Raw genomic sequence first — 21,650 nt, 5'->3', positions numbered from 1 at the left:
AATGGGAAGGTCCTCCACTTTGCAATTTTCCATTTTTACATCAAGCTTCTACTAAAAAAATTTTTTTTTTATTAATTGACTTTTTAGCAAATTTCTTTTCAGATTCTTGTAGGAAATTGAACGCTCTACAAAACAGGCCTTATACACTTTTTTCGTTTATCTAACCGTTGAAAAGATATTTGAGGTAAAAAAATCGAGAAAATCTTTAAAAATTCGTTTTTTGGTCTTAATTTTGTAACAAACTGAAAAATTATAATCATCAAACGCGCAAGACATATTCTTGTTGGAAATTGATTGCTCCACAAAAAAGGTCTTGTTAACTTTTTTCATTAATCTAACCATTCTAAAGATATTCGAGGTCAAAGTTAAAAAAAATTATGAAAATATTTTATATTTTAAAAAATTTTCCAGTTCACTGAAACTTCATTATTTTCAATTTAGCAAGACGTATTCTTGTAGGGGCTTAAACGTTCTACAAAAAATTCCTTGGCATCAAATTGATTGCTTAACCGTTTAGAAGATATTCGTATCCAAATCGCAATGCATACGGGTCATAAGAAAACTATTGAAATCAGTGAGCATTGGTTTGGATACGAATATCTTCTAAACGGTTAAAGCAATCAATTTGAATCCAAAGAATTTTTTGTAGAACGTTTAAGCTCCTACAAGAATATATCTTGCTAATTTGAAAATAATGACGTTTCAGTGAATTGGAATTTTTTTTAAAATATAAAAAGTTTTTATATTTTTTTTTAACTTTGACCTCTAATATCTTTAGAATGGTTAGATTAATGAAAAAAGTTAACAAGACCTTTTTTGTGGAGCAATCAATTTCCAACAAGAATATGTCTTGCGCGTTTGATGATTATAATTTTTCAGTTTGTTACAAAATTAAGACCAAAAAACGAATCTTTAAAGATTTTCTCGATTTTTTTACCTCAAATATTTTTGTAGAGCGTTCAATTTTCTACAAGAATCTGAAAAGAAATTTGCTAAAAAGTCAATTAATAAAAAAAAAATTTTTTTAGTAGAAGCTTGATGTAAAAATGGAAAATTGCAAAGCGGAGGACCTTCCCATTAATATAAAGAGCTCATATTTGGTGTGTATATTCTAGAGGTGTCTAGCAATCGATTTTTCGGAGTACCAAATCAAAAAAAAAAGAATTTCGATTTTTTTGACCCACCCTATTATGTATATAACCAAATACGATTTGTTTGCGGAAACTTAACTTAAAAAAAAAACTTGTAGATTTTTAATTTTCACATTTCTTTTTGCTAAAATTATTTTTATTTTTCTAATGCATAATTTTTATAATTTTTTTTTCTTCCTTTATATTTGTATTCCCACCCCACACAAAATAAAATCGATGTGGCACCACCACTGTTTTTTTTTTATAATTGTTTTCACTAACTATTCTTCTTATTATACAATATTATTGTCAACTATGTCTATGTATTCGAGCGCAATGTAATATATGAATTCATTAATAAAAATAAAGAACTTATCAATCAATCAATCTCTCAATGTATCAATCTATTAATCTAACAATCAATCAATCAATGAATCAATGAATCAATCAATGAATCAATCAATCAATCAATGAATGAATCAATGAATGAATCAATGAATGAATCAATCAATCAATCAATCAATCAATCAATCAATCAATCAATGAATCAATCTATCAATGAATCAATCAATGAATCAATCAATGAATCAATCAATCAATGAATTAATGAATTAATGAATCAATCAATCAATCAATCAATCAATCAATCAATCAATCAATCAATCAATCAATCAATCAATCAATCAATCAATCAATCAATCAATCAATCAAACAATCTATCTATCTATCTATCTATCTATCTATCTATCTATCTATCTATCTATCTATCTATCTATCTATCTATCTATCTATCTATCTATCTATCTATCTATCTATCTATCTATCTATCTATCTATCTATCTATCTATCTATCTATCTATCTATCTATCTATCTATCTATCTATCTATCTATCTATCTATCTATCTATCTATCTATCTATCTATCTATCTATCTATCTATCTATCTATCTATCTATCTATCTATCTATCTATCTATCTATCTATCTATCTATCTATCTATCTATCTATCTATCTATCTATCTATCTATCTATCTATCTATCTATCTATCTATCTATCTATCTATCTATCTATCTATCTATCTATCTATCTATCTATCTATCTATCTATCTATCTATCTATCTATCTATCTATCTATCTATCTATCTATCTATCTATCTATCTATCTATCTATCTATCTATCTATCTATCTATCTATCTATCTATCTATCTATCTATCTATCTATCTATCTATCTATCTATCTATCTATCTATCTATCTATCTATCTATCTATCTATCTATCTATCTATCTATCTATCTATCTATCTATCTATCTATCTATCTATCTATCTATCTATCTATCTATCTATCTACATATCTATCTACATATCTATCTACATATCTATCTATCTATCTATCTATCTATCTATCTATCTATCTATCTATCTATCTATCTATCTATCTATCTATCTATCTATCTATCTATCTATCTATCTATCTATCTATCTATCTATCTATCTATCTATCTATCTATCTATCTATCTATCTATCTATCTATCTATCTATGCTTAACCGTGAAAAGTAAAGTTTAATTTCTTTTTTTCTATAAAAAAATGATTCCCAATATTAGTTTAGTTTAGTTTTATTTCGATTAAATGCTTACACATTAAGACTTAAATTATCTTACTGCAAGTGAAGCTTAAAAATTTGATTGAGTTGAGCTACAGAACATAATATACGTTTATGACAATATAACAGTATACAAATATAATAAATTAAAAATTACAAAAAATAAAAGCAAAATTGAAAAAATATTAAACAATTATAATTTATAACAATAATAATAATAATTTTCAAAAATGTATAAGTTTTTAAGTTTTTTAACATACATCTCCATTTATGTTTTTTAATATAAGAAGAAGAAAAAAAAATATATATTAATTAGAGTAGTGAGCTTTAAGTTCGATCCTGAATCTCTCAGTCCCGCCGCACCTCCGTATTTGCCCTGGTAGAGAATTCCATAGGCGAATAGAGCTAACTAGGAATTGTCGCTCAGATGTTAAGCATGTAAATCGTGGATTAATGAGTTGATGAGATCTGCTAGAGGATCCAAAGCGTAGCTTATCAAACAAATAACTAGGTTGACGAGTTTCAATCACATTCGAAAGTAAAACCAATGCCCTATAGGCAAGGAGGTGATCAAATGGCATATTTAAAATTAACTTCGAATAGTTTGAAACACGATCAAATCGTCTCAGATTAAACACATAACGCACGGTATTATTGAACGCAACATTAAGTTTTCTCTTGCTAGATGCATCGCAATTTCTAAAAACTTCACAACCGTAAGAAAGAATGGGAAGTATGAGCGTTTTTGCCAGCAACATACGTATTTTTTGTGGAGTGTAATTATGAGACATCCAAAGTTTCCTTAAAACACCATAAACTTTGCCAATTGTAGAATTAATGTGGTCACTCCATGTAAGGGTTCTATTAAACACTATTCCTAAATTTTTTGCTTTTTCAAAAATATGTAGTAAAAAAAAAATTCGGATGCAGTTGGCAAATTCATAAAATGAATCGGCATTTCACTGAATCTCAACCCTACTCCCCCCCTCCCCTTCCGCCCCATTTTCTGCCAAACTTGGTATATTAATTATTCAATTTCAAAAAATTTTTGTATTCAAATGCATTAATATAATATAAACATAAAACAGTTTTAAAATTTCGAAAAAAATAATTTTTTGAGTAAAAAAAAACTCAAATTTTCGAAAACGGTGCACTGTAATTTTTTGGAATTTTAGTTTTAGATGATTATTAGTTATTTCTACAAAATTCGTCGCCCTAGTATTGGAGTGCCGTATACGCCAAATTGCATTTTTTGAGCTAGGTATGCAGTCGTATGTTTTCGAATGTGGTCTTTTCAAATCTGCTATCCGTTTTTTTCTATCTTTTTTCGTTGCCGAGATATTCACTATTGTTTTGACAAAAACAAGAAATTTTGGCATTTACGTCAAATTTTTCATGCAATGCAAGAAATTTTTGAGAATTGTTTTGACGTACGTTATGTTTTTTTTGACGTACGTGTATATGAATAAAAGAAACTTCTGATTTTCATGGCGTATACGGCAAACTCATTTTGGACAAAAATTTAAATATTTTGAAAACTAAACGAATTGCAGATGTCCAATAGCATGTATATAAAAGACACATTTTAATTATATAACATACTAAAATATCAAAAAATACCAGCGGTTAGTTCTTTGGCAATTATCTTCCGAACATTTAAATGCGATTTCCCAAAAATGTAAAAATGGCGTATACGGCACTTCAATACTAGGCGACGAATTGCTTACCAATTTTTTTTTGAATTTTTTTTCAAAACAAAATTATTTTACAAAACGGATCAACGATTGATGCAAAAAATTTGTTTCAACTAGCTACAGTTTTACTCGTGGGCAACCGTATGGTTGCAGGTTTTTATTTAGTTTTTAATAAACTTCTATTTCTGGTTACACTACTTCGTCTCGCTCTCTCTCTATCCACAAAGCTAAAAGCCATGTTCTCCACTCCTACTTAAATCTTTCCAAAATATTTCCGCCTCATTTAACCAGCGGGCGCATCAGTCCTTTGGATTCATGATATTACCACAGATAATAAATTATACAGATGTCTTATTCATATGGAGAGAAATGATATATGAAACTGAAATTGACCAAAAAAGAGCTTTTCCAAAAGCTTTAAAATATTCAGTAAATACACACAAAATCACCTCGCTCATCTTTTTCTTGAAAAAAACCTCTTCTTTTCTATGAGAGTGAGTAAGAAAAAAATGTCCAATTGAAAAAGCGCTTTTTCAGCTTTATTTTTGAAAGCTCCTTGTCTGGTAAGGAAAAAAATGATTCATATTTTTCTGAGCAGGCAAGATATCTGTATATGATTACACTATCTGTGATATTACTATTGTTTATACAAGGATAAATAAAACAAAATACAAATGAAATTTTCTCGAAAATCTAGAACGCTACCAATAAAAACATGCATTTTTTCGTGTTTTATATTTTCAAGATATTTACCTCTTTACTGCTGTGGGAAAATGTGCTGAGATGAGCCTCAGAATGATCTCCATTTTGTATATTTTCACCTGGAATTATTAAAAAGATAAAAGTAATCATGAGTAAAAAATATAAAATTTTTAACTAGGCACACAATTTTAGTTTTTCATCGAATTTATAGCAGTTGTTTAATATATAAAAAAATTAAAACTATCAAATTAAGTAATAAATATACAATGAATACAGGGTGTCCTAAAAGTCAACGTCGAAACGAAAACGGTAGATAGGGTAGGTGGTGACAGTTATCAGAAAAATAATTTAAAAAAATAGGAGCCATATATTTTGTGAGTCAATTCTCTTTTCAAAATGATGTAACATTGTTGAGAATATTCCATAAATAACCGAGATAATTTTTTTTTTCTTAAGAAATCCGACTTTTTTATTATGTAATTTTTCCATATTATTTAAGTTTTGTACCCTTTCAGAACCTTTCAGAATACAAAAACTTAAATAATATTTAAAAATTAGGTATCTAATGAAAAAGTCGAATTTCTTAAGAAAAAAAATTTTATCTCGGTTATTTATGGAATATTCTCAACAATGTTATACCATTTTGAAAAGAGAATATAACACACCAACTTTTAAGGTAACTTGCCGAAACATCGTTGTATAGCGGAGATAGTTCCCTTGAAAAGATCCAAATACACAAGCATATGCCATCCATGGTATACCAAAGAACTTAAAATTCTCCGAAACAAAAGAAATAAAGCATGGAAAAATTATTTGAAAAATATGTCCCCCGAAAATCATGATTTATGCATCTCTCTTGTTGATGAGTTTAAGACTCTCTCCAATAATGTTTATGCAGAATATCTTGAGTCGATGGAGATTTCTATCAAACAAGACCCTAAAAGTTTTTGGAAATTCGTCAATTCAAAAGAGAAGTCTGACAGCTATCCAGTCAACTTTAATTATAACAATAATATCTTAAAAAGTACTATTGAGATCTCTGTAGCGTTTGCAAATAACTTTAGTCAATCTTTTATTGATACCCCCATCGATATAGATATAGATTACTTCCACTATGTACGTGATTACCCCAAAGTTACATTTAACAGTATTCCAGTTGAGCTCGATAAGATCTCACACTGTCTTTCACTTCTTCATGATGATTGCTCTCTGGGACCTGATGGAATCCCTCCGATAGTTTTGAAAAACTGTAGATCCGTTTTAGCTCTCCCTCTTCAACACATTTTCGTATTATCTCTTAAATCGGGTATATTTCCAAACATATGGAAAAGCGCATATATTACTCCTGTTTTTAAAAAGGGAGATAAAGCCCATATAACTAACTATAGGCCAATATCTAAACTTTCATGTATTCCAAAGCTTTTTGAGCAAGTTATTTGTGATAGTTTAACGTTCTACTGTAGAAATATTATTTGTAATTAACAACATGATGGTTTCATGCAAAAAAGATCAACGGTTACGAATCTACTTTAATTTTTGCAAAATTGCTCCTTCGCTTTGGAAAGTGGACAGGAACTCGACTGCATTTATACAGACTATTCTAAAGCTTTTGATCAACTTTCTCATGACATCATAAAGTTTAAATTAAAAATGTTTGGTTTTCCTATTAGTTTAATCACTTGGATTTCTTCTTACCTATTATTGAAGTACCGTTATGTTTACGTAGATGTTTTCGCAGATGATATGAAAATTTACAAAAGCATAAGCTCTGTGAATGACCGAATATCCTTGCAAGATGATGTTGATAGATTTGCCATTTGGTGTACAAAGAACGGTTTAAATCTCAACCCGACTAAGTGTCAGACGATGACCTTTTCAAAGAAAAAATCTCCTAGTCTGTATGATTATAAGATATTATCTCATCACACTTTACTCCGTGTGCATAGCTTTAAAGACCTCGGTGTTAACTTTAACTCCAACCTCGATTTCACAGAGCACATAAACCTGATTGTAAACAAGGCCAATTCTATGTTAGGTTTTGTCAAGCGTGGGTCGAAAGAGTGAAAGGACCCTTACGTTACATTAGCTCTTTACAACTGCTTAGTTCGCCCCCACTTAGAATACGCATCTCAAGTTTGGACACCTTTTTATAGCATCCATATAGAAAGAATAGAATCAGTCCAACGTAATTTTATTCGTTTTGCCTTAAAAGGCTTACCGTGGACGGACGGACCCTTTTAACCTTCCTTCCTATGAGCATCGAATCAATTTACTGCAGATCCAAACCTTGTCTCAAAGGAGAGTTAATAACGACCTTGTATTTATTCATTATCTTATAACGGGTGTAATTGATGGCCCTGATCTGCTAAATCCTATTAATTTTAAACTACCGGAGAGGTGCTTATAACTTTCGTAGCTTAGAGTGCCGATCTGCCTTTCATCGGCAACACACGTTGTGAAAGTTTAGTCTCGTTAAATTAAGTTTTTCTCGTTGTGTCTCTATTAATGTTTGTGTCCTACCTATTTAATCAATCACAAAACAAAAATAAATAAATATTAAATTTAAACCCATCCATTCATCTAAATTAAATTACTAAAACCCTACAAAAATTGCGCCGTGCAAAAAAAAAAAAAAAAATAAATAAATAATTAAATTAAAGTGCAAGTGTCATATGTACAAGTGTATGTGTACAGCGCGATCATACCACCTCCATGCAAACAATACAAAAAAAAAAATAAACCACTGCAATAAACAACAACAAACAACATTAAGCCACCACATCACTCTCCATCATCACACACAAAAAAAATAATATCAACAACAACAACATCCACCACTGCAATAACTGCTCATCAACAAGCAGCAAAAACAAATCATCCACCAGTGATCATGATGAAAAAAAAAAATTGTGTCGCGATGTGTTAAATGGCAATGAGCACAGTGAGTAATCCTTTCTTTTTCCCTCCCCTTTCTTCTTTCACAATTAGTTTTTTTATAATAACTGTGGTATTGTGAGTGGAAACTCTTCTTGCAGTACCAGAGTTGTTGTAAATCTGACTCGGATATATTATTGATTTTTTTTTTTACTGAATAGCCAACAGGGGCGGATCAGCTCAAATTGTCACTTAGGTATAACACTAGTGAAAATTTGTTTTTGTGAAGTTTTAATTGGGATTTAGTAAATAAAATCATTATAGGTAATTGTCCGAATAGGTTTTAGATAGTTTTTTGAATTTTGAAATGGTTTACGAATTCAGGGTCGACTATGCCAACGTTCGTGGGCTAAGATCCAATTTCTGTGACGTGTATATTTACACTGTACAAAGCAGGCCAGCTGTTTTGGCACTGAGTGAAACGCAAATAGGTGAAAATACAGACTGTTCTGAATTTAATCTATTTGGGTATAGCTTGGTGCCATTATTCTTTTCCCACATTAGAAACGATGTCGCATACCAACTTCAACCGCAATACGGTCCATGTACAAACACATATTTTAATTTCATGTGGTTTAAATTCACAGTTAATAAGCGCATCATTCATACCTGTTTTATTTATCGGAGCCCCAATCTGGACAGTAATTCAACTTCTAACGAACTTGATGCTCTGTCCGACTCCATTCAAAGGATTGTTACCCTTTATCCTCGCACTGAAATCGTTATTACGGGCGATTTCAATGTACACAATTCTTCGTGGCTTCGCTTTTCTGGCCAGACAACACCCGAAGGAAGGTTTGCCGAGATCTTTGCTGAGTTAAATCACCTAACTCAGCTTGTCGACGAGCCGACTCGAATATCGGACGTTAATGGTCGAGCTGAAAACACTCTAGACTTGTTCCTTACCTCTGACCCTGATAAATACACTGTTAGTGTATTATCGCCTCTAGGCACATCAGACCATTGTGTCATATCAGCGAATTTCTCGTGTCAAACAAACCCAGTTAAAGAAAAAGCTCCAAGAAGAACCGTCTGGCAATACGAGAAAGCCAACTGGGAGGGACTCAACGAATTCTTCAAAAACTTTAACTGGTCGCTATGCTTCCTCGATAGTGACGTTGATTCCAGTGCTGATATGATAACAAATTTAATTCTCTCCGGAATGAGAAATTTTATCCCGAATAGGGTTAAAACAATCAAACCGAAAGAGAATGCATGGTTCGATTCGAGCTGCAAAGAGGTTATCAGGGTTAAAGAGGCAAGCTTTCGATGTTATAAAGCCAATCCCACTGAGGAAAACCGAAAAAAGTTCAAACAAGCTAGAAAGGCCAGCAACGCCCATATTCGACGAACCAAATTTTTGCATGATCAAGAATTAGGGCAAAAAATACTACAATGTCCCAAAGGTAGTAAAAATTTTTGGTCATTTGTAAAAAATATTCGCAACACTACCTCGTCGTCGGTTCCAACGCTCGTCTTCAATGACACTCCATTTGTTAGCTCTGTTGACAAAGCTAACCTACTTGCGAGGCAGTTCGCTGCCAACTCAACACTGCCTGATAGTGTCATGACCCCGCCAGTACTTGAGTAAGATTGTTGCACTTGATATTTCAAAGGCATTTGATAGAGTTTGGCATCAAGCTCTTCTTTCGAAAATGCGTGCTTTTGGCGTCGATGAATCTCTTCTTCGTTGGATTAGAAATTACCTTTCGAACCGTTCAATACAAGTTGTATTGGATGGATTCAAGTCTGAAACCCACAAAATAAATGCTGGTGTGCCACAGGGCTCCGTTCTGTCTCCGACTCTCTTTCTCATTTTTATAAATGATCTCCTGTCTGAAACTTCTAATCCACTCAACTGTTTTGTAGATGATAGTACCCTCAGTTTTTCATATTCGTTTCCTGATTCTCGCCCAAGTTCTTCGGAAGTGGATCTTGAACGGCTAAATATGATAAACTCATTAAATTCTGATCTTAATAGCATTGTCCAATGGGGAATAAGAAATCGCGTAGAATTTAATGCTTCCAAAACTCAATGCTGCTTACTATCATTAAAGCGGAACATGTCTCCCATGCCACTATCCATGAGTGGTACTTGCATCGAAGAAACCGAAAAGCTTTCCATCCTCGGTATGTGCATTACAAACCACCTCCTGTGGAATGAACACATATTTGACACAGTTAAATCCGCTGCGAAATGTTTAGGTTTCCTCCGAAGATGCAAGAAATTTTTCTCCCCGTCTGATCTAGCAATTATTTATAAGGCGTACATTCGTCCAAAGCTTGAATATAACTCCCACATCTGGGCAGGTGCTCCAATAACCTCGTTGAGTTTCTTGGATAGAATACAAAATAGAGCTATAAAAATGATAGGTGATAGATCAATAACTGATACAATTACGTCTCTCGAGCACCGTCGTAACGTCTCATGTCTCACGTTGTTCTATCGTTATTTTTATAAGCAGTGCTCCGATGAAATAGCTAGTTGCATTCCTCCCCTGAAACAATTCAACCGTAATACTCGCGCTTCAAGGAATGCTCATCAGTTTACCCTAGAGTCCAACTTCGGACGTACCGTCAAATACAGAGATTCTTTCTTCAGCCGCACTACACGAATGTGGAACGCGTTACCCGCCTCTGTTTTCCCATCCCATTTCAAAACTCAGAACTTCAAAACTAATGTTCATCGGTATCTCCTTTCAAACCCCTCCCTATTTTCCTAATGCTCGTACTGTGTTCACCATATTAAGGGTACATTAATCCCTTTGGTGCGCGCTTATTATAAAAAAAAAAAAAAAAAAAATAAAATTACCATAACACCGTACTAATTATGGTTTGCATGTGCCCTTAACTCGCATGTGTAAGCTTGTAAATTTGAATACTAATCTGTTTGATTTTAATATTAATAAAACTAGTCTGAAAAAAATACTAAAAACCAGTGTACCACGCTCATAAACTTTTTTTTTTTATTTATGTTTAATGTTTACTGATTCTTTTCTCATTTAATGTCTTCAAACCTAATTTTATTTATGTATATTGAATTATTTTTTTTCTCAACACTCTTGACTATTTAAACATTTTTGTTTTAAAATTTTGACACTTTCTGAAAATTAAACATGAAATATTAAATTTATTTTTTTGTTCATTTTAGATTTTTTTTAAATTTTGCATAGATATAATAAATGCTTGTACTAAGCAGTCCCAATCTTTGACCTTCCTTTGATATTCGTATCACCATTCTCTTTACTTATTTAGCTCTTTTTAATTAGTTTTTACCTTCAAAAAACACTAAAAGTGCCGATACGATAAAATCATTCGTACTCGGTGAAAATGGACCCCAGCGCGTGCGGTATCTAGGGGGGAAAGAGGCGTGGGAATTTAAAAGAAACAACGTAGTGCATTTTTTTTACACTACGGTTCATTGAATAAGACAAATGTAAAAATTTTTAGTGCTTAGTTGGGCAAAAAAGTAATATTTGCTTTAAAACTGATGCAGCTCAGACAAATTTTTTTAATGCATTTGGTAGCAGGGTTATTCAAGGTTCCGTAACAAAAGAAAAAATTGAGAAAAATTAAGATTTTTTAATCACGGCACATGAAAACCGTTACAGGGTGACCATTTTTTCAATTTTTTTTCGAATGCCCATAACTCACAAAATATATGGCTCCGATTTTTTTTAAATAATTTTTCTGATAACTGTTTCGACCTACCTTACCTACCGTTTTCGTTTCGACGTGGAATTTTGGGACACCCTGTAAGTATACCTAATTGCATGTATATTATGCATGTAATAAAACTATTTTTAAAAGTTTTATCAAAATCAAAAAGCTATTGAAACGAATTGCTCCAAACTAACAATTACCTTCCGCGAAAGAAATACATCGATACTAAAGCTGTAGCAAATCGTATGTTTTCGTTACTAAAATGCGGGTATTTGCTTCAGTATCGAGTAACGAAACGTTACTTTCTAAACAGCAGGGGCGTATACAGGTTTGCTTCTTGGGGGGGGGGTCATGCCAATTTTTTTTTTTTTCAAAAGTTTTGATAGCAGGCATACACCTGAAAATAGGCTTTTTGAATTATTAAACATTAAAATTTGTGCGTCTTGCATTTTGAATCGAAAAGTTCCGAATGTAGTCCTAAAAATAACCAAACAAAAACGATATGAGATTCGTTTAAGTTTAGAATTAAGCCTTAAAGCCTAGAACGCTGCTGATGTGAAACGAACTTTTTCGTCGCTCTCCACGAGGACAACGAAATGCTTACGAAATCTGGACCGAAAAATACTCAAAAATTGCAAAACATAAATGAAAAAAAAGCAAACACGCATCGCAGAAAGACATGCAATGACAAAATGAACAACAAAAACAAGCAAAAAAACTCAAAATGTCATTTTTCCACACACAATGAATGTCCCCGGCAATTGTTTGTGTGCGAAAAAGAAGTTTAGACTTTCAATTTCGTTGTGCCGAACAGCGTACTACAGAACGAAAAGTTGAACGAAATTTTTGGTTTACCATTTCGTTGTTTCATTTTTGTATGGGATTTTTCGTTTCTTATCAGCAGCGTACTAGGCTTCAATTTTGACCAATTGAGGCTATCCTCTCCTAAAAATAAAATGTGCTGTACGAGTACTTCGATTGAATAATTTGCCTTAAAACAACTGTTTGTTGTTTTCCACTAGCCCAGAAAGTTAAAATAAAAATCGTTTTTACTTAATAACAGTTTTAACTTTTGAATTAAAAGTCTTCCTAACCTCAGGCAAACGAATCGCAAAGTTTTGTATTGTAATTGCATTGAAAATATAATTTTTTTAAATTTTGTTTTAAAATTGTATGGGAATTCAAAATACCTCTATTAAAATAGTAAAGACAAAGGGCCTTACCAATAATCAAATTTAAAGCTCAGTTAAATATTTAACTGAGCGTTAAATATTTCTCCATACCAATAACCAATTTAATAGTCAGGTTAAGGGTTAACGCCACGTTAATTTTATAGTTGGGAAACTGAACTATAAACGCGCGGTTAAATGTAAACGCACGGTTTGTACTGTCATTTGTCAGCAAAAAAAAAACATTTGTCAAGTCAACAAGCTGTTGAGAAAAATTAATAATATTGACGGCAAATTATTAAATAAGTAAATGGAAAAATTTATTTGTTTATAAATATTTATCTTTTTTATTAATAAATATTCATTACTTTCAGAAAAGTCTGAAAAAGAAAACTAGCCCCCTGAACACAATGGTGTAGCTATGGCTGTAGCTTGTAGCGCAAGTTGAATAATTCTCAACTTTTTGATCAGATGCTGCCAACTTTTGTTGTTGTTTCCCTCAGTAAAATTTTGGCAGTACTACAAGCTACAGCCACAACTACACCATTGTTTTAAGTCAGTCTATCGTCGTACTTCAAGATAGATGAACATTTTTTTTATGTAATTTTGGCCTCCTTGCTTGGGCTCCATTTTTTAACTTTTACAACCAAAATAAAAATATATGAAGGTATGTAAGTATTTTGTAGTTATATTTTTGTTCATTATTACATTACGTGCAAAAAATGTCACTTCAATTATGTCATTTTGACAACAAATGTAATAGATTTGGTAATAGAAGCACAATTAGTTAAACGAGTGTTTATTTTGATTATTAGTATACACCCAATTTAACGCGACGGTAAATTTAAACCCGACGATACTTAAACGTGTGTTTAGCGATTCATTATTGGTAAGGCCCAAAAAAAATAATTTTGGCGATATTTTGGAATTCGTCCGTTTTCAGGTATTAATCAGCGGTTTACAATATAAAAAACACTCAGTTGTATTTATTAGATTAAGCCCTGCTTTTTCAATTGTCAGATAGACTATCAGAAGAATAAATGTCACTATAAAAAAAAAACTTTTATTCCTAGGAATAAGCTCTAACTTAGGTTTATCTAACTATTCAAAAAATTAGCACTAAGTGATATTTAATAATAATATTTAAATTGCCTTAGATAAGGTTGCTTACATTGCTTCTATAATTGGCTGGCCATTGATGATTAACAAATCGATAGTTGTTTCAAAAAATGCAACAGATCTAGCAAATTTAGTATGTACAAAATACTGTTATATTCTGTAAGCAAACAAAATTCACCAAATTTTATCAGACGAATGTATTGAACTGGAACATTGCAAAAACCTAAAAAAGATTTGAGAAATGATATCCTCCTTTAACATTTTGCCGATGACGAATTTTATCAACAGAATTGACCTCCACACAGCAAGGCCACAGAAAGCTTCCCTATTTAAAACATATTTTATTCACTTCATCATATAAAAAAATAGAAGATATGGCTGCTTCTTTTATTTGCTGGTAAGCAGTGTCTTGCCCTTAAGATATTATTTTTGTGTACCTACTAGATTCAATTTCTTTTAAAAAGCTTTGAATATAATACTTATCCGGATTTTGTTTCCATACAAAACTCTACAGCTCAACTAATATTATCGAACGAATCAAAAAATCCTAATCCAGCCAAATATGACCACATCCCCAAAATATGGTAAAATAGTTTGTTTGAATACCAAAAATTTCGTTTAATTTTCGTTCATGTTCTAAAACTTCAACATTTTGAAAATAATCTTACTCAAGAGATTTCAGTATCACATAACAAATTCTTTTTTAAGTTCTGAGTTCTTGAGGGGGGGTCATGACCCCGTGACCCCCCCCCCCCCCCTTGTATACGCCGTTGCTAAACAGTATCGTTACTCGTATGTTTCGTTACTGGGTACTGAAGTAACGAAACATACGAGATACGAAACACACGAGTAACGACCCCATTCCAATTTCAATACTAAATCATCCGATATATCAGATAAGAAACGAAGTGATACACTCAATTTGTCGTTAAAAACAGTAGTGCCAAGTTATCGTTGTGTTATCGATAATACATAATTTATACAGAAATATTAAAAGAGACGTTTTTGGTGTTTTCTCTATGTGGCCGAAATATACCCACGCCGCGCCGCAACTAATGTGTTTATGACCTTTTTGTTAATGGTCTTTGTTGTATACACTACACAATGAAATATTCATGTATTAGTATGTATATTAGGGCGTTCGTTATTTTTGAATCAAGTTCCTAAGTGGGAAAACTGTTTCTAAATACAAAAAAAAAAGACCCATAAATTTTTTCAGATTTTTATTTTGACGCTAGATGGCGCCCCAAGAGGGTTAAAGTTTTTTAGCACTTGAAATAGGTATGGTATAGGTATTTTTTTAGATATAGACTTTTATCAAAATTTTTTGATGAGGTCCTTGTCTACGTTAAACAACGTTTTCAAAAAGGTATAGATCATTTTTCTAGGACCAGGGCTTTAGTCAGGGTATGCATTGTATGTTTTATGTTTTATTTAAACAAGCATATGAGTAGCATGAAAAATAAAATAAAATCCAACAAAGCCATGCATGCCCTGACTAAACCCCTGGTCCTAGAAAAATGATCTATACCTTTTTGAAAATTTTGTTTAACGTAGACAAGGACCTCATCAAAAAATTTTGATAAAAGTCTATATCTAAAAAAATACCTATACCATACCTATTTCAAGTGCTAAAAAACTTTAACCCTCTTGGGGCGCCATCTAGCGTCAAAATAAAAATCTGAAAAAATTTATGGGTCTTTTTTTTTTGTATTTAGAAACAGTTTTCCCACTTAGGAACTTGATTCTCGAAAAAAAGTGAAATAACGAACGCCCTAATGTATATACATTTATGTATAATTATCATCACTCACTGTTAGTTTGTCAGTCGTCGAATAAGGACATTTAATATTTAAAACTAAAAATCTAAGTCTACTTTATTTTGAACAATTAACATGGTGTCAGGTGTGGACAAATAATATAATTGAAATTATATTATAAGTGGTTTAACTGTCAAAAATAAAAATAAAATTAAAAAAAAAAATGCCAGGCGACACGGTTGTAAAATCAGAACCAGTAGCAAACGCCTATGCAGTGGTAAATAATATTTCCACATCCATACTACCGCTTAACCTAAAGTCTTCCAACCTGCCTTCTACTTGGAAAAATTGGTTGGACCAATTCAAGATTTTTCTACGGGCATCAAACCTAGAAGATCAGAATGATAAGCGAAAGGTGGCTCTTTTGCTCCATTACATGGGGCCGGATTCTCTTGAGATTTTCCATTCCTTCAACGAAAAACTGGACACCGTCGGGTATGACGCACTAATTAAAAAATTGGAGGCTTATTTTCTACCCAAAGTGAACATAGTCATGGAGCGCCATAAGTTCTTTACTAGAACACAAAGAGATGGTGAGTCAGTCGACGAGTATATGACAGTTCTAAAGAACCTAAGCTTGTCATGTGAATTCTCAACACTAAGCGAAGATTTAGTTCGAGATATTTTCGAGCTATTCACCGTTCGTCTTCAAAAAACAAAATAGTTCACCGCACAATCGCTGCTACAAATGTGGAGAAATACACAGAAATAAATGTCCAGCTCTGGGAGTAAGGTGTAATAATTGCAAACGAATGAACCATTTTGCAAAAATGTGCAGTAGCAACACCAACAATAGTAAAGCATACATACGAAATGTGGACAACGATTTCGATGAATCACTGGAAAATGATGCTCACCTATTTATTGGAATGATTTACATAAAACATACACATGCAATTTCAAACTCATCGCACACTGATGCAAGTCGTTGGATTGTTCCTCTACATATAAACGGAACTGTTATCTCATGTCAAATCGACACCGGTGCGCAAGCCAACATAATTTCAAGAGAACAGTTTAACAAATTTGGAAGTGGAATTAAAATCGAAAAAACAAACACAAAAATTATGACGTTCATCAAAGAGGTTCTCCCGGTCGTCGGTGTCTGCAGTTTGGATTGTCATCATCTGGATCGTCGCTACAAAATTGTCTTTCATGTCGTGGATATAAGATGCCAGGCAATTATTGGTCTTCAGTCGTCTATGGAATTAAATTTAATTAAAAAGAACAACTTCTAAAGGTAGTTTATCTTCTCCATCAGAATTGCTTATGTCCCGAAAATTAAGAACAAAAATCCCATCATCGTCAAAAACTTTAGAGCCAAATTTAGTTGATGTTCAGAAGTATAAACATGCCGTACAACAAAAAACGCAACAAATTAAAAATTACTATAACAAAAATGCTCGAGACCTACCACCAATTACACCTGGTGATAAAACGGAACTTTGAGTCGTCGTAATCGCCAACATATCTTAAACAAAAATTCGAATAGTACTACACCCATTGTTGAAAATCCTGATCCAACAGAAAATGACATTCAATCAAGTTCTAAAAACGATTCGGAACCTTTAACAAATAAAATTTTGTCAGACGAAATTAAAACTCGTTTCGGAAGGAAGGTAATACCACCTGATAAACTTACTTACTATCATAAATAAAACTATGTGATACTCAATTTTAATATTATTATTATTACTTATGAATTATCTTTTCTTATGAATTATTAATAATTAATAATTTGAACTTTTATCTTTTTGTTAATAAAACCTATAAATAATTTGAATTATTATCTCTTATATATTAAACCTTTGAACTATTATCTATTGTTTATAAAACTAAATAACTATAACTATTATTATTATTAAATAAAAAGGGAGATGTTGTATACACTACACAATGAAATATTCATGTATTAGTATGTATATACAATTATGTATAATTATCATCACTCATTCTTCATTATCATTGTTAGTTTGTCAGTCGTCGAATAAAGACATTTAATATTTAAAACTAAAAATCTAAGTCTACTTTATTTTGAACAATTAACAGTCTTGAAATGTAGCTTAAGAATGTACAAAAGTTTTTTGGTTTTTCAAAAAATTTGTTTATTTCTAGTGCAAAATTTTCAACTAAAAAAAAGCAGAGAAAACGAGGTTAGAAAATCACTCTCAATAAAAAAAAAAATGAAAAATTTTTCGACATGGTTGTATTGAAGTGTTAATATTCCGAGATCTGCGCGATGTACTTTTGAAATAAAGGTCTCTAAAGAATTGTGATAAGATTGCGGAACGGATATAAAAAAAAAATTATCAAAGTTTTGTCGAAACTTTAGAAAAAAAAACAAAAAAAGTTTCCACGTTTGATTAAAAAAAAATCGAAAAAAAAACATGAGAACGAAGCAACTTAAATTAATGTTAATGGCCTTAAAATGAAGCTTAGATTATACAAAAGGTTTTTGGTTTTTTCAAAAAAAAAAAAAAAAAAAACTGTACACCCTTATACCAACGTAAACATACTTAAAATACCAAACATACGAAACGTATCAAATACATGAAATATACGAAATGTACGAAACATACGAATTTTTAATTTAATTTTGATTTTAATTTTAATTAATTTAATTTTAATTTTTTAATTTTTTTAACCCCATTTATTCGGCTTAATTCAAGCTACAAAAACTTAATCTAACTTAAAAACTAACTTATAGCTAACTTAGACGGTGTTCGGGACAGTTAAGAAGGCGGTTTTTAAGAAGAGACGTGCTGATGTTGAAATCAAAATAGTCAAGGTTGGTGTTTATACTCCGCAACATTCGAGTGAGGGGTTCGTTGGATCCATAGGGTGTACGGTGGGAGCACAAATAAAAAAGGCGAGGATTTCTCAGATTTCGGGGGTTAGTATTGAAAAAGATGTAATTATAGAGAGTTTGACAGATCCGGTGAGAAGTCGGTGAATAAATAATAGAATATCGTTTATTTTTCTTCGTTCTTCTAAAGTTTTCAGGTTGATTAGTTTGAAACGATTTTGATAGGGAGGGAGGATAAAGGGATCATCTCACGGTAGGTGACGAAGAGCTAAGCGAAAAAAGCGACGTTGAATGCTTTCGATTCTGGCTGTGTGGACATGGTGATATGGTGATCAGACTTGAGAGGCGTATTCAAGGATGGGTCTAACAAAGGTTATATAAAGGGAGCGAGTCACATAAGGGTTAGAAAATTCTTTGGACCATCGTTTAACAAAACCGAGGTCTGAGTTGGTTTTGTGTATCATGTTATCGATGTGCATTAGAAAATTGAGTTCTCGGTCACATATGAGACCAAGATCTCGAATCGTTTCAACAATGGGAATGTGTTCATTGTGGAGTAGGTAGTAACGGGGAGGAAATTTTATGCGCTTACGTGTGAAGGTCATTGATTGGCATTTGGTTACATTTAATTCGAGACAATTTTTCAGACACCAAACTGAGAAGCTGTCAAGGTCTGATTGAATAAGTTTTGAATCATTTACCGATGATATTGTTTTAAAAAACTTAGTATCGTCAGCATACAACGAGATATGGGAGTGCTTTATGATCATATCGATGTCATTAATGGCAAGAATAAAGAGGAGGGGGTCTAAATGACTTCCCCGGAAGTAGCGAAAAAGGGGGTAGAGTAAACATCTCTGAAACGCACTCTATAAGAACGGTTTTGGAGGTAGGAAGATATCCATTTCAAAAATATAGGTTCGAAACCAAGTGCAGTAGGTTTGAAAAGTATTAGGCTGTGGGAAATTTTGTCAAAGGCCTTGGTAAAATCGGTGGAGACAACATCGACCTCCAACCCAGCCTCAAGTGCTGAAAGGGTAAAAGATACGAATTCAATGAGGTTAGTGGTAGTGGACTTACCCTTGAGAAACCCATGTTGTCTAGGGGATATAAGTGACTTACAGCGGAAGCTTATGAGTTCGTTTAGGATGCATTCAAAAATTTTGGGTATATGGGAAAGTTTAACAATTTTTTGCACATTTTTTGTGAATTGGAGTTTTTTGTGAATTGAGATAAAGATAACTTAAATATTTGAGAAAGCGGGAAAGAGAGAGTATGAGAACATTTTTTAAGAAGAATGGCAGGGAGTTTATCTGGTCCTTCAGAGTATTCATCATCAAGTTGATTCAATTTATCTTCGATGAGATTTATTTCGATGAAATCTGGGAGAAATGGCCCGAATGCAAAGTTTGGCAAATATTTAAAATAAGCTTCATCTGGTTTAAAAGAATCGTCTGTGAAAGATTGTTTGAAAAATGTGGCAAACAAGTTTGAGATGTGTTGAGCATCGCTTGAAGTTTCGTTGTTAAGGGAAAGAGATGTTCAGACATCAGACTTTTTCTTGTAGTTGACGAACTGATAGAATGTCTTAGGGTCATTAATGAGGTTGGCTTGGGTTTCAAAAAGGTACCGTGTGTAAAGGGAGTTGTAGAGTTCAGTAAAAGCGAGATAAGTTCCGAGATAGTTAGAATAGTCCGCACTTGATCGAGTACGAAGAAAAGTGTCCCACAACTTATTTCTCTTATTTCGCAGAGAACGTAATCTCTGATTATACCAAGGAAGAGAAGAAAATTAATTTTTACGTTGTGTAATTGGGACATAGAGAGAAATTCCATTATAAATTTCCTCGTACAGTGAGGAAGTGTACAAAGTGATACACTGGAATTGATAGGGTCTGTTGAGAAAATAAGGTCGAGTTGTCTATCCATATAATTGCAGATACTACTAACCTGGAAAAGGCTAGAGTCAGTCAGTCGATCAATGAAAAGGCATTCTTTTGCAGTGGAAGGGTTAGAGGCAGTAAAATGCGATTGATCTTCAGACGCTTTCCATTTTAAGTGGGGAAGATTAAAATCTCCGAAAACAAGGATATCGTCTTGAGAGTCAGCTTGTGTTATTAGTTGATCAACAGCGTCAATAGCTATGTCATATGACTCAATGGGTTGCGCAGGCGAAATGTAGCAGCAAATTATATAAAGTGCTTTGCGGGGGAGTTTTATCTTAATTGATAAATAACACAGGTCTACAAGGTTTTTGGTGCCGAGACTATGATATACTTTTCTATAGGTTTTCGGTGTGCTGAATTCGAATCTGAAGACAGAAATATCCTATCAGCTCCCGTTTTTTTTAAATATTACTGTTAGAAGATGTTAAAAATCTACTTTTGAGGTTATGTTTTCGTGTGAAGAAATTCTTTTTTTAAATATAAATTATAACGGTTTCTATAAGAACTATATTCCATCTTTCAAGATCTTTTTAAATCTTTTCGATATCTTTTTTATTTTTCGAGATATCGTCAGTTTTTTGGATTATTGTAAGCCGCGTTTTATTGGTAACTCAGTACTTAGCTCAGTAAAATTTTACAAGTTTTTTATTTGTTGCTTTACAGAGAAAATTTTTTCCTACCAATAAAACACGGCTGTAATGTATCAAACAGATATCACGTTTTCATCTCCTTCTTGATAAAAACACACTTATTCATTTTAAGATATCTCCGACAGTAAAAAAGATATTGCAAAGATTTAAACAGGTCTTGAAAGAAGGAAAATAGTTCTTATAGAAACCGTTATGATTTATATTTTTAAAAAATTCTTCAAATTAAGGCATAACATCAAAAGTGGTAAAAAAAACGTTTTTTTTTACATTTTCTAAAGGTAATATTTCCAAAACGGGAGCTGATAGGATATTTACAGAAAAGCCATTAAACTGCTTCAGAAATCAAATTATTATAGAGGAAGCTCCAAGCGCTTCAACATTTATAATAGTTGGTAAGAAAACTAGAGATTT

At 32.3% G+C, this 21,650-nt stretch overlaps 1 protein-coding gene across 2 annotated transcripts in view; it reads right to left on the bottom strand.

The window, feature by feature from the left end:
• Nucleotides 1-21,650, bottom strand: part of LOC129907536 (protein hu-li tai shao) — a 229,736-nt gene that overhangs the window by 26,999 nt on the left and 181,087 nt on the right. Inside the window, exon 11 of one of the 2 annotated variants that reach the window (XM_055983819.1) lies at nt 5,185-5,252. In XM_055983819.1, the coding sequence (XP_055839794.1) occupies nt 5,185-5,252 (68 nt within the window). The remainder of the gene's footprint in view (nt 1-5,184; nt 5,253-21,650) is intronic. The other variant, XM_055983818.1, reaches the window with a different exon arrangement.

This window comes from Episyrphus balteatus, chromosome 1, assembly GCF_945859705.1.
Source record: "Episyrphus balteatus chromosome 1, idEpiBalt1.1, whole genome shotgun sequence".
NCBI lineage: Eukaryota > Metazoa > Arthropoda > Insecta > Diptera > Syrphidae > Episyrphus > Episyrphus balteatus.
The sequence above is the reverse complement of the archived record's forward strand: the minus strand, read 5'-3'. Positions and strand labels throughout refer to the sequence as shown.